General features: G+C 56.3%; 1 protein-coding gene across 1 annotated transcript; it reads right to left on the bottom strand.

Moving 5' to 3' along the window:
- Positions 1 to 596: 596 nt before the first annotated feature.
- Positions 597 to 13,366, bottom strand: aff3 (ALF transcription elongation factor 3). The gene is given in 19 exon segments (XM_088415464.1): positions 597 to 1,267; positions 1,815 to 2,023; positions 2,093 to 2,142; positions 2,239 to 2,332; positions 2,407 to 2,478; positions 2,833 to 2,969; positions 3,299 to 3,362; positions 3,463 to 3,560; positions 3,627 to 3,780; positions 4,317 to 4,438; positions 4,586 to 4,999; positions 5,001 to 6,236; positions 8,225 to 8,384; positions 9,063 to 9,097; positions 9,370 to 9,421; positions 10,154 to 10,183; positions 10,268 to 10,314; positions 10,390 to 10,458; positions 13,230 to 13,366. Coding segments are annotated over 19 exon segments (3,225 nt in total). The 5' UTR covers positions 13,290 to 13,366; the 3' UTR covers positions 597 to 1,145.
- Between the last annotated feature and the right edge of the window lie 528 nt (positions 13,367 to 13,894).

The raw sequence follows: 13,894 nt of genomic DNA, 5'->3' as shown, positions 1-13,894 counted from the left end.
GTCAAACTCTGGTCCTGGAGGGCCGGTGTCCCGCACGTCTTCCTGATTTCGTTCCGATTCTAACGATGAGCTCATCAGCAAGCTTTGCGGGAGCTTGAAAATCGTCCTCCTCGTTTGAATCGGGCGCGTTCGAGAGAGAAGGATCCGAAACTTGCGGGACCCCGGCCCTCGAGGACTGGACTTTGACTCCTATGATGTAGGAGCTCAAAGAGGTTCTTTACCAGAATTTCACTGCGTGGTGTGGCACTATACGCGTGACAATAAAATCTCTTTGAACTTTTTGAAAAGGTTTTTGGAACGCGGCAGGAATCCAGAGCACCCGGAGAAAAGCCGCGAGACGCGCCGAGAGAACACGCCGACTCCGCACGGGAAGGCCGGAAGCCAACCCTCCGCGCCGTGAGTCGCGCTCGCTAATCTGTCTTGCGCCTCACCCGCCTTCGGAACATACGGTAAAGAGCGCAACGTAGAATATTTAGAGATGTGCATCTTAAGTCATACGTTTGAAGGTACGGAATATACGAAAAAGCTGCAGTGCATTCTTATATTGCGTTTGCTTCATGATGTCAGTAGCGGTGACGGCGTAAAGGAAAGCAAGTCAAGGTCGCACTTTATTCATAACCGAAACGGCGGCCGGAAAGGAGTGGTACAAAACAGCGGGGAATCAAACATACACGCACGTATATCAAAAAGCGATCCCTCGCCGTCGATGTGGGTTTTGCCCATTTGATGACCCGCGATATCGACGAGTGTATTTTTTTTGCATAGAAGTAACCTGAATTATGAGCAGCGGAGAGTGGGACGGATATGGCACCGTAAAAAAAGGATTTCAATATCCATAAAAACGTGCCGTTTCAAAAAGCTGCAAAACTGCAAATTTGTGGAAAGTGTATGAAAGTTCATGTCTCTGTTAGACATTCGGCAACGGGCCGGAGACTTGACACGGCCGCGCCCGCCCGCGCGCCCGCCCGCGCATCTCTCCGCGTCCGTGCGCAAGCAAGCCGACGCTCGAGGCCACCCGGGTGAGCGCGTTCACGCCACGGCCGGTCCCCGGAACGACCGCCGTAGGAATTGGCTCCGTTCCCGGGGGAGATTCCGCCGCCGCCGGCGGCGAGAAGGTTCTCCCCGCTGGACGCGCCCGGCGCCGGTTAGTTGAGTTTGGCACTAATGCGGATCCATTGAAGAGCTTGCCTGGTGTAGCGGACGGCGTGGACGATGCTGCCGTGAAGCGTCAACGGCCCGGACAGAGTGTTCAGGTAGTTGAAGAACTCTGTTTGAAAAGGCCGGAAAAGGAGTTGCCTTCAAACGCTTCGGAATCACCGAACCATTGGGAGTCGCGTGGAATCTTGCGGAAAGATACCCGAGATAAAGAAAAACGTGGGGCTTAAGATGAGCGCAAGAGTTTGAATTTGGATCGTGGGCTTCGGTTAAAAGCGCTGCAATTATGGGTCAGAAAAAGATGGATTTTATCGCTTAGGTGAAAAGAATTGAACCGCGCTGGTTACGAATTGAACGCTTTTAGTTGGTATGGTCACAATCGCGAATTCCAGGGAAACGAAGATCTCGGTGAAGATAAGACCAAGACTTCGCTTTGAATGTATTTGATTCTTTTCGAAATGTTGATGCGGGAAATGAATGTCAATTTCGTAGGTCTAAAATGCAGCGTTTGGAAATGTCCGAATTTTCGGAAGGAGGAGAAAAAGGCCTACAAGGTGCGACCTGAACGAAGCCGGAGATGCGATGCGGTAAAGGAGGGCGAAAGAGCAGAGGGTATGTCGACGGGACAGAAAGCGGAAGCGGGGGGGGGGGGGACACACCTTTACTCTCTTTGGCCAGGTCGTCCGCGAGCTCCCAGTAGCGGTAGCTGTACAGGAGGCCGTTGGTGATGTTCAGGTGGTTGGCCGCCATCTGATGGATACGTTGAGGGATGCTTATGAGCGAGGGGGGGGCGCCGTCCCCGCGCCAACCCCGCCGGCCGTCTCTCGGGGCACGGGCCGGTAGGGAGGGAGGGGGCCCTCCCGGATCCCTGCGCCGCAAAGGCAACGCTTGTCAACGCGCGTTTGGGCCCGACCTCGCTCGCGCGCCGTCCGCCTACTTCCCGCCGTCGTTCCGGCGCGCTGCCGTCGGGGACGCTCTGGGAGAAGTCTGGAAGGGTCCGAAAGAAAAAAAGGCTTTTTTTCTTTGAAGGCTTAAGGGCCAAACAGGTCAGCCGGCGAGTCGGGCGGCCGGGCGGGGGCTTACCTTAAAGTAGTCCAGCAGTACTTTGGAGTACTTGAGCGCGTGATCCTTTTTTAAACGAAACATCTGCCAGTAGAGGAGGGCGAGACACCGAAAGCTGGCGGGGCACACGGGTACGAGTGAAAGGCGGGTCGAGAAGCCGCGCCTCGGGCGAGGGGCGGGCTTAGGCACCAGAGCGCTGCCAGCTGCTTGTCTTCCTGTCCCGCCCCGGGACCGGAGTGGCTCTTGAGCCTCATCGCGTACCTGCGAAAACGTCGGCGAGTCATTTCCCGTCCCGTTCGCTTTTGACTCGCTTTCCGTTCGTGGAAGGCCACGTCAATCGGATCGACGGAAGGGTCGGAAAAAACCACGACGCGATCGATATTGCCCCGCGCGGGCTAAACCACCAGCGGCCGGCGCCGCCAGCGGCCGGCGCCGCCATCGTTCCTTTCTGACCTCGGCGCTCGCCGGACTTGGAACTCAAGTGGCCGTTTGGCCAAGCGGATGGCTGAAGCGGGAGGGGACGGGAGCGGAGAGGGGCGCGGACAGGAGCGCGGGGCCCCTCCCGCTCCCGTCCCCTCCAGGAAAGCGTCTGGGATCAGGCAATCGGTCGTTCACCTTATGAGCTCCGCCGTCTCCGCGTACATGGCGTAGGGGGATTTTGCCTCCAGCGGGCCCTCCTCCATGGCTTTGCCGCATTCCATGAAGGAGAGGGCAGCGTCCACGTAATTCACAGCCTTGCCTAGCTTGTCCACCTGCAACGCAGACAGCCCAAGACTCATCCGTCGCTTTTGTTTTTCTTCCGTCCACGTTTGTCCCTTTTGAATATTTATTGGCGCTTCGGGTTGGGGTCGCGACCTCGGCCGCCCCGCCGCGGGTCGTCGCCGGGATGAAAAACACTGGCTTTTGTCGCCCAATTCTTAGTCCGCGAACACGAAACCGATCGGGCCGGCGTGCTGAGATCGGCGGGGGCGCGCAAAGGAAAAAAATGCTTTTAGTCCGGGGTGAACCCACGATGACGATATATATTCGCTTGTATTCCGCCGGCGTTTGCTTCGGCTTCACCTTAAGCTCGCGCACCCACCATGGCGTCCGCGCGGCGCTTCGTCCTTTTGGCTTCGTGTAGGTAGTACTCGGCGCGCTGAGGCCTGGAAAGGCGGGGCCGACGCACACGGCGCCGAACCAAAGCGCGGCTCGGTTAGTAAGTCCCGAGCGGAATGCGACGGATCCTCCGCGATCGCCGCTCACGTTTCTGCGTGCGGCGCGGCCGCCCCGCGTCTCGCGGGGCCCCAGGAGTCGGACCGAGGCTGTCTGGACACCCTCTCGCAATCCACCTCCTTTTTGGGCTGAGGAGAAAAAAAGAAGGACTAACGCTCGCCAGCAAAGAAGTGGCTCCGCCCGTTTTGCGTTACCTTGAGCGCAGAATCTCGCTTTCGATCTCCGTTCTCGCCATAAACCTCGCCGCCCTTCGCCGCCGACGTTAGGTCGCCGGACTCGGGGCCGTCGGACGGCGGCGACGGAGGAGACGACGATCGCTTATTGTCCGAGTAGTCCTCTTCCGGATATCTGCCGAGGCGCGCGGGCAAATCGGCCGGGCGTTTTTATCAGGCGCCATTCGGTAAGATGCCGTACGGACATCCGCCCGCGCTTCCCCGGTGTTAGCGTACACGGCCCAGCTGACGACTTTGGCGGCAGGCCTACGCCTGCTCCGTAAATTCGCGATGGACAATTGCTTCCTCGTCGCCTGACTGATTTGAACTTTTTCAAAGTTGATTTCCATAGTTGGAAGAAGAAAATGAAAGTTCCGATCATTGATGAAACGACCGATTGATGTCCCTCAATGCATACGACAACAAACAATACGTATGCGAGGGCAGAACGTTTGACTGTTTTGTAATATGGCGACCTTTACTGCTTATTTGCAGGAACTTTACAACACAGATCATTTTAGGGTTTTTTTTTTTGGGGGGGGTTTATGGGAACCCATAAAAAACGGCAAAAATCGATTGTTTTTATTTTTTTTTGTGCCTCGGCATTTTGCCCACTCTGTTGGGAGGGTATTGTCCACTATGGAATTGTGCGTAAATGCTCAAGACTCTTACCCATTATGCATGCTCTCTGTTGAAAAGTCGCGCTCAGCCGTATGTTGGCATGATTCTGCGCGACCGTCTTTGGCACGCGGCGAGTTCCTCTTGCTTCCTTTACGCGTGACGCCGTTCTCCAACTTGTCGCACGAGCACAGAAACACATACCATATGGAACCGTTGTTGCAACCTAGAATATTGGGACTCGAGTGTTTTTTACCTCTCCAAAGTGCATTAAAAAACGCATATTGAGTGGAAGTGGTCTCAGACAAAGGGTAAATGTGTACCTTGCGTTTTTTTTGGCTGTTTTTGGCGAGAACATCTGGCACACGCGTGTGTTTCATCTTCTCTCTTTGCTTTTCCTCCGTCTTCGAAGAAGACGAGGAGGAAAAGGAGTCAGCGGCTTTAAGGGCGGAATGAGCAGCCGCGTCCGGGACCCTTTTCAGGAGACGCAGATCTATGTGCACCACCAGGTTTCTCAGTCCACGTCGGGGAGGCGCCGCGGCCCGCTCGCTTCGACCGAACGGGACCAGGGTGTAGAGTCTGCGGCCGGCGTCGCCCCGCCGCCCCTCGGTCGGGCTTCCTGCGGCCTTGCTGCCGCGGGTCCTACCCGAGCTCTTTTGGCCCCTCCCTCCCCGGAGCGAGGCGGAGCCGGCCGGAGCCTCGGAATCGGATGAAGCCGAGGACGAGGGGGGGGGGTCCGCGGGGACGGGGGGGACTGAGCGAAGCCGAGGAGCGTCGCCGTCCGGTCCGCTTCTCGGTCCTTGTTCGGCGGCGACGGGGGCGTCGCTCCTTCGACGGGGTCGCTCGGCGCTCGCCGACCGCCTGTCTCTCCCGAGCCCTCCTCCGGCCGTATTCCTCCTCTTCCGCGGAACTCTCGATCCGACGACGTCTCAGGAGCCGCTCCTCCGCCAGCCTCCCGTCTTCCTTCCTTTTCTCTCGCCCGTGTCCGTCCTCCCTCCGCCTGTCTGTCCTTCCCCCGGATTCCTCGCGAGGACCTTCTGGGCGGGCCGCCTGCCGTTTCTTGGGCCCGGGCTGCTCGCGTGACGATTTAAGAACATTAACAGCGCTGGACTTGGCCCGCGCTTGTAGGTCGGGACGCGGTCCCGAGCCGGTCCGAGCGGCGGATTTAGCGGCGGGACCTCGGTCGCCGCCGCTTTCGCGGCCAATCGGAAAATGGCTTTGAGAACCGCGCCGAACTGGAGATCGGGTCCCGCGGTCGGAGCGGCGGCCGTCCGGACCTCCCCGGATCCGCTCGTATGCCGCGTGCCGGGCCCGCTTTTTCGTACCTGGATAGCTGCGGTCCTGCGGCCTGTGATTAGGGTTGCCAGCTCGGCTTTTGTTTTGTCCCCCGTCCCTGTATTCTGCGGGCCCGCGCCGATGAGGGGGAGGCTCCGCGCCACTCGAGCGCTTGGTGTCGGCCCCCGACTTCGACGGGGGGCCGAGGCCTCTCCCGCGGGGAGGTGGCGCGGGGTGCGGACGACTCTGATCCTCGGGGTTGCGGCAACCACGTAACGGAGACGAAGCGGGGCCTCTCCGAGCGGGCTTCGGGCTACGCCGCGCTCCCGGGCTCCCGCGCGGACTGGAGCATACGCTCGGAACCGGACCGGGAACCGGACCGCACCTGCTGTTGCTGGGGCTCGGGCAAGCGCCGGGAAAGGGGCTCGGACACAAGTCGTAAGCGGGGCTCGGCGGGGGGCTCGGCGGGGGGCTGGCGGGCCCGCGGCTCAACTGCGGGCTCGGAACGGGGCTCCGGCCAGGGCTGTATTCCCCGTGGCTGTTCCAGCACCGCGCCGGAGACGGGGCTCGGAGCGCGTGCGGAGAGGGCGGCTTTGCGGGAACGCTACGGGTGGGCCAACGGTCGCTCGGGGCCGCCTTCTTCTGGGACTTCTTCAGCCACTTATCCAATTGCCACTGGGCAGCTGCGGCACCATCGATCTGCGGAAACTATCGAAGGAAATAAAACAACGGTACGAGTGTAACTCCTTCGCTTCGGAACCCAAATCAAACGCTGCTGCGCATGGATCCGGTCTCAACGAGTTTTGTTTTGGCTGTAATTTTTTTCCTTTCCATAAGATTAAGAGTGAACGTTCTTCAGAAAACTGCACGGCGGTGACGCGTTCCTTATGCATTCCGGCACCCCAGTGGATAGTTGCTCTTAAAGCCACACGTACTGCACTATGCGTACCGCGTACACTGGACATGCAAGCTTTGAGTCTATGCCACTCGATTATTTGTTCAATATTCATTCGTATACGCATTTGAGATTTTTTTGAACTGTTTTTAAACAGGCGGACAACTGTCAGAAGGAGTGAACCTCGTAATGCAGTCACACAGTAATGACGCGTATTGACATCGGCGGCTCACCCTATTGGATAAATCAGTTTCTACCTGTGTGTAAAACCGACAAATGACTTCAGCGCGTCCGGATCGACACGTTGACCCCAAAAGAAAGTCCCAATGACCAGCCGGGGCGAACTCAAAGGCGCCGATTCCCAGAGCTAACGGCGACAGCCCCAAAACTCGCCGTTCGTCCGACTGGCGAGCGACGTAGCAAAGCAATGTGGGCGAGAAGAAAGTTTTGGGGAAAGTACTTACAGCTGCGGCGCAAACTTCCCCCCTCGCTCCCTCTGGCAGCGCTAAGTGAAAGTGGCACTGGTCAAGTCGAACAAGGAGCCCCCACCCCTCCACCTCTTTCCAGGGAAGACACTACATCGCTTGTGCCGTCTGGTCTGGTCCGGTCCGGTCCGGTCCCGCCCCCTTCCCCCCTTTTTTCTTCCGGGCCTCTTCGGTACCTGCGAGTGAGCTCCAGCCCCCGTCTGGTCCTTTTGGAGACACTTGGCCTAAATGAAAAACACATGGTCCGCCGGCCGCCCCCCTTTTCTTCGCATGGAGTCCACTCCCCATTTTTGCCGTAGAGGTCCAACGCGTCAATACCAACCCTGCAAGTCGGACGGCTCAACTTCAGTTTGCCCTTCAAAATAGGGCAAGCGGATTTTCAAAAGCACAAACCCGGGACAATCACATACCCCCCAAAAATCTCACCAGCCAGGAACTAATCTGTAGTCGATGTTGTCGGCGCCGGTTGTATCTTGGTTGACGGTTCAAGTCAATTGCACTCCCCGTAATGCAAACATCTTGGCTAGTCCATATGCCGGCGTAGGCGAGATCGGACGCCGTTTTCTGCGCTTTATGATTCATGACCAGTTTTACATTGCACGGTGAGTGCAGAGTGTGAGTTTTTCATTTGTTGTTGTCAATTCATATTCACCGGCGCCTCTAGCGGCTGAATTGTAGTCGTTCATGCTTCTTCTATCTGTGCTTTGAAGCTTGTGTGTAATTCTTGCTTTAATATGTGCTGAAGGTTCAATATGGCCATTATATCGATTGGGGATATATCAAAAGTCCTCATAATATCAAAATATCTTAAATTGCTTTGTTAGTTGGTTAAATTTCAATTGTAAGCGCTGATATGAATGATATCGTAATTGGAAACTCTTTCATCTGATTCGCTTGCTCGCGTTACTTTTTACGAGTAAAAGATTTCCGTGGCAGTCCAAAGGTTTCCGTACGGTAGCTGAGTTGGGATCAATTCTTTGTCAAGTGGGAGTTGCCGTGCAACTGGACGGGGAGGAGCGCTCTAGGAAACAATTGGGCCCGGAGTCCCATTTAGCGCGCGCCGTCGTCGTCGTCGAGGCGACTTCCCTTCTCCGGGGCTTCTGCGGACATGACTCCCGGGCCCTATTTCCCCGGGCACTATTTCCCACCGCTAAGCTACTTCCTCCGCCGTCTTTCTTCCAAATTGACACCGGCGTTCCTCCGTGCCGTCGCGAGCGGCTCCCCCGCCGCCCGGACGGCCAAAGAAAGACAAAAGCCAGCAAAGACCCGGAAAAGACGGGGCCGGGCCCAAGGGGGGCGTTTCTGACCTCCTTGTTGCCGGCGCGCGGGGACGGCGCGTCCGCGGCCCAGGCGGCCGGGCTGCGGCTCCGGGAATGAAGGCTGCCGGCGAGCGACTCCGCCCAGGAGGGAGACCGCGAGGAGTCCGAGCTGGAACGTCCGGCTCTCCCGCTGTTTGCGCGCGACCGGCTGCCGCACACAAACGCACAGGTTAGAAAAGGGTCGCCTCCGCGAGTACGCCCACGGCAACGTGAAAGCGTGGGAAATAGCGTCGCCACCTACGAGGATACGCCTGGGATCTTTGGCTCGGTAGTCTACGGCTAGGTCTGCGCTGTTTCTTCCGCTCCCTCTACTCCATAATACGTTCAGGATGGGAGTCTATTAGCGTGTCGTCATCGCTGCCCTTATTGCCCTATTACTGTTTTTTATTTGCGCCTGCTTTATTGTTTGCTCCATTGCGCGGAACGTAAGTCCGCTCGGGGAAGCCGACGTTGTCTGGCGCTGATACGCACACGACCATCAAACGCTTGAATATTGGAACCTGACTGCGAGGCGGCCATGCGGACCACCGCCTTTCCGGGACAAATACGTGATTTGGAAGAAACGCGGGCTCATTAAGGAACCGGTCCTTTATCTACCTTCAAGTTTCACACAGAACCCGCTGATGGCACATATTGGGTAGAAAGGGAATCCCGCATCCAGTCTGAGGTGACGTACAAAGTGGGCGGCTTTCAAGGCTTTCGAGGCCCGAACGCTGTGTTTGCAAAGAAGCGTGACGCCGCGACAGCGCAATTGCTTTCAACGCAACAGGGCGGGGTCTACGGGACGCACGCGGACGGGTGGGCACGGCTTGCTTTGCGCGATTACCTGTGGGCCTCCCAGGAAGCCGATTCGCCGCTTGCCTTGAAGGGGCACAAAGAAACAAAAATGAAGTCAAGCATCCTCATCTGTCGACTCTCAAAGCGTGAAGAGTTTGAAATGAATGTTTGCTTGGCCCCCTTCCCTTTACTATGGAGTAAGATGGCCGTCAAAAGGACATTCGCGCGTTTCGCCATTCGCGTGAGCGCCGCGATCGGACCGACCAGCGGTTGTTTTTAAACTCGCCGACGGGCGATCGACCCAAAATCGGGATGCCCGAGGCCTCCTTCCAACGAGCGGGCCGAGTAACACTTACCGGTTGGGTGTCGTCCTCATCGCTGCTTAATCTCAAATCATCAACAAGCATCCTACAAAAGCACAAAAAAAACCAACAACAAAGCAAGAAATGAAAAAGCGAAAACGCGCAGCTTTCAATTTCCCACGCTGGCCAGTCATGACACGAAAGACACCGGAGCGCACACCGGAGCGGTCACAAAGTGGCGCTTTCCCTGTCAAACAGTCCTATTCCTTTAACAGGGTTTTAAGGACCAGTCGGTGCTGTCTGTACTTGTGTTTCGTCCCAAATGTTTTCGTCTCATACAGTTGAAAGTTAAGGATCGCCTTGACTGTTATAATGATACTCCCGTTAACATACTGAGGATAAAGACATTCAAACGATTCTCATTTGAATAGCCGCTTTCACTAATAGACCGTGGATTATACAAAGTGTGCAAATCAAATATTGTTTCCACATCACATCCTGCAGTCATTAGTAATTTGATGACATGGTTTTTCCCTGTTTTTTTTCCCAGTTTTTCAAATGGTTTCCAAACGCAACAAGAAAATGGACGTGTTGAAGATGAAATAACACGTTTCTTTAGACACTGCGCCGCTGTAGTCCCATCCGGCTTATAATCGAGCATCGGGGTGGCCGCGGGCTCCGTACCCAAGGTAGCGAGAGCTGGCACGACGGGGCTAACGGATCCCTTTCCCGTCACGTTTTTGTGCGGGGACGGCATCAAATGCAACGCGACGAGTCGCGCTCGGCTCGCCGAACGTTGGCCGGCCCCGCCCGCCCGCCCGCGTTCAACGCCACTTACGACTTGTGGGGCGCCACATGGGGATGATGGCTCGCCGGCGGCCGCGCGTCCCCCCGACCTGCCGTGCGCAGAAACGGGCAAAGTCAGCGGGCGGCGCCGAAAGCGCCGGTAAACTCCCGCCGGGGAACTTGCCTCCGCTGAGTTGTCGGCTGTTTTCCATCCTCGGCCGCGTACGACCGTACCGATGACGGCCAAATCAAAGTAGCGGGTGGAGCGTACGCGGACGCGCGGCATACCGCGGGACTGAAGAGGATTCCCCGGTCGCCGGCTGAGGCTTGTTGGGATGAGCGCCGCTCAGTCATATCCTGTCGGGTCACAAACCGTCATGATCGCCAGGACAACTCTGGAATCCTCATCCGACGCCCGGCAATTAGTCCAAACCAGATGTTCTGGAGCCACGCGCCTCAAAAGCCAAAGACGGTCAAACCTGAGCGCCTTTTCATCTTTTGCCACGCGGGAAAGTCTGACGATAACCCGCGCCCGGGCGACGGAAGCCCTGCGGCCGCGCGACCGGGTGCCCGGCGGAACTATCGGTCGCGCGCGCTCAAATTCGGTCGAGGCCCCGGCCCGGACCTGAATCCGAGCTGTTAACCCCCATGGCTATGACATCCATCTAACGGCGTAGCTCTCCACCTCCTCTTTGCAAGCATTTAGGGCAGCTTATTGAAAGTCCAGGTGTTTTGACAATTCTACGTAATATTTCAGTCTACTAGTGTTTTTCCTACGCTTTTCCTTTGATATCAAACGTTCAAAAACATCTGAAAGCCCGATCAAAACCCGCAAAGTCATTGAAGATCCATTGCCTTTCAGTGACTTCCCCTTTTTAAGTTGAATACGGATGTGATCTGTTTTTTCCTTTCCAAAAGTGTATCGCGCCGGTTAGGAGGCACGTGGCTGCACCTGCTTCTTGTGACACTTGATCCAAGAAGAAGTGTAAAAAGCATCATTTGCAGCGTGAACGGGGTGAGCGCTTTGCAAGGGAAAACCCGCGGACTGGTGCAAGTCTTTCAAATAATCATTACCCCCCAAATAGCTGCGGCACAGCTGCCTCGGCCTCCGGTTACCCGCACACAAGAGACATCCCAACGCGCCGCGGCAAGAACTTTGGACTCTCGAAGGCGGCAAGAACTTTGGACACTCGAAGGCGGCGAGAACTTTGGACACTTGAAGGAAGGCCGTCGATCACAAGAAGCGGCGCGAAGCACGCTGGCAAACGCAGACGTGCAGGCGAGGGATGCGAAAAGGGGACGTGTGTCCTCGTGAGGAGTGACTCAAACCGAAAGCTCGAGAGCAGAGCCGCGGCAGGAAGGGGAGCGCGCGCTTTTGCAAAATCGGCTTTTCGCCCTTATAGCCCACGGCTCCCCCGCAAGTCACTCTCCCTTTCGCCGCTCGCCGTCCAGATGCGGCGCGCGTGACAAAGTGAGAGCCGAGGCCTCCCTCGCACACAACATGCAACAACACAATAATGGCATCAAATTGAGCACGCTGGATTTAAGACGGAGTGCCCCAATACTTTTGACCAGTGTGAAACATATACTGTATTTGGGTGCCGCTCGAATGGGCGGGAACGCCGGCGACGACCGGGCTCGATTAAGCGGCCGGGCTAGGCCGAACCGGGGCTTGGGACTTTTGGTCTACCGTTCCATTCGGAACCGCTTTTCAATTTGAAACGGTTTGATTCGATTCGGTTCAAAATGACTTCCGCTTCATTCTTATGATGTGCAAAACAAATTGGACAAAGCGTCACGGTGTTGTTATAAGGTTGCGATTTGCTCGGGACGCGCCTTCCGCCACAGCTGCTGCTCTTTCAAGCTAGCCATGAATTGCACAGCTTCAAATAAGATGACGCAACAATACAGTAAAGTGCATCCGCGCCATAAGAAAGCTCCAAACGAGGCCGAAATCCATCCCTCCGTTTTGTACAGCCGCAGGCGGGTCACGGGCTCGCCGGTGCCTATCCCGGCCGACTCGGGGCCGACGACGAGCGTCGGCGCGCCCGATCGCGACTGCCGCGCATGTTTTTCGGAGCGAGCGGAGAGAAGCCGCGCGGGCTCGCGCGGGAAGGCCGGGGCCAGCCGGCTTCGAACTCGGGTCCCTGAACCGCCGAGCCGCCCCGCCGTAGCAAAATATGACGTGATAAACTAAGGATGAGTATTTTTCAGCCGGTTTCATGACGAGCAAGCTAGCAAAAGTGAGCGGCTGAGTCCAGAGAACGGGTAGAGCGGCAAGAAAGCAAAGTCGTTGGCCTCGCAATTAGCAACGACGCCGGCACCTGTAGACGTGTGGCGCAATACCCCGGTGAGCCGGCCCGGCCGCAAGGGACCGCCCGGCGTCCTCGCGAAAATAAACACCCGCGACAAGGTGTACGTAGCCAGAGCTTTCCACGGGCTAGCATTCTTCAAATAGCTGCAATTTGAAGGAAAAGCTGATGTAGAAAAGATTGCAAAATGGTCCCTTCCACTTTGTTTTGCACTAAAAGATCTCTTCCTGTTGGATCAACTGGATATTTTGGTGCTAAACAAACGCACATGCATAACATATTTACATGCTTTTATTTATGGATTTACTTGAATGAATGTTCAATCAGATTTTAAACTAAATTTGCATGCGCATTGCTGCTCCGGACTAGAAGCGGTTTAACCTCACAATTTCGGACCGGGGCGAATGCATCCAAACGTGAAAGTAAAGAAAGCGTTTGCTAAACATTGATATTTTCATTCGAAAGTCCGATTGGTAAAGGCAAACCGTTTTCCCGTTTGGTAGAATATTACCAAAAAGTCCGTCTTTTGTTCAAACGTTAATTCCATAATGTTAACTGGATTTTACCCTATAGCGCCACTCAAGTGCAAACAGGATCAGACGTGGATTTGACCTGGTTTAACATTACCTGTAGAAGCGGGCAAACCGACAAATTTGCATTTTGTTTTCTGCAGGCGTTTTTCATCCCGAATATGATGACGTTATTTGAAAGGAGTACATGGATTGGACTATTCTTTATGAGCGCGACGACAACAACGATCAAGGCTAAAAAGCGCAAGCGTGAAGTCGCTTACACTTTGACTGGCACAAGCCTCACCTGAGAAAAGCGGCACGGGCGCAGCAAAGAGCCGAAGGGGAGTTCCGGGCCAGCGGGCATGTTCCTGCCCGGGTGCTCAGAGCGGAGCCCGCCCGTCCATAACGCGGCGCCGGCGCACCGACTGTCTCGTCTCCGCCGCGCTCCGTGTCTCGCCGCGGACCGGGAGGAGGAGGAGGAGGAGGAGGAGGAGGAGGAGGAGGAGGAGGAGGAGGATGGCTCCCCGCGGTTACCGTGGAGCGTCGATCTCTCGTGCGCCGCGTCACGCCACGCGCGGGGGTGGGGGCCATCTCCGGGACCGGCCTGGAACAAGTCTAAAGATCCGGCCGTCCGCCCGATATTTGATTGCGTTGACTTTTTGTCAACCATAAACTGGGAATTTCCTGTGATCAAAGATTAGAAAAATGATGAGGACCGGCTTTGGTTCGCGATGAGACGAAAACGCGCCTTGCGGAAATCGTCCCGGCTTCGGGACCCGCACGAATACCATCCCGTTGACGCCTTTGAAAATGAGAGGCTGCGGTCGATTCGGCTACGTTCGGCGGATCGCGGCCGGCATACGTCCCGGCATCCCTCCCCGCGTGCTGACCTCGTCCGCTTGCCGACGCGGTCCCTTATTCCCGCATTCCGCTGCGGGCTTTGCTTCGAGGGGAATTCAAATATCAAAT

This window comes from Hippichthys cyanospilos, chromosome 5, assembly GCF_059441005.1.
Source record: "Hippichthys cyanospilos isolate Australia breed blue-spotted pipefish chromosome 5, RoL_Hcya_1.0, whole genome shotgun sequence".
In the NCBI taxonomy this organism is placed as follows: Eukaryota; Metazoa; Chordata; class Actinopteri; order Syngnathiformes; family Syngnathidae; genus Hippichthys; species Hippichthys cyanospilos.
This window is presented reverse-complemented; position numbering and strand designations above follow the sequence as displayed.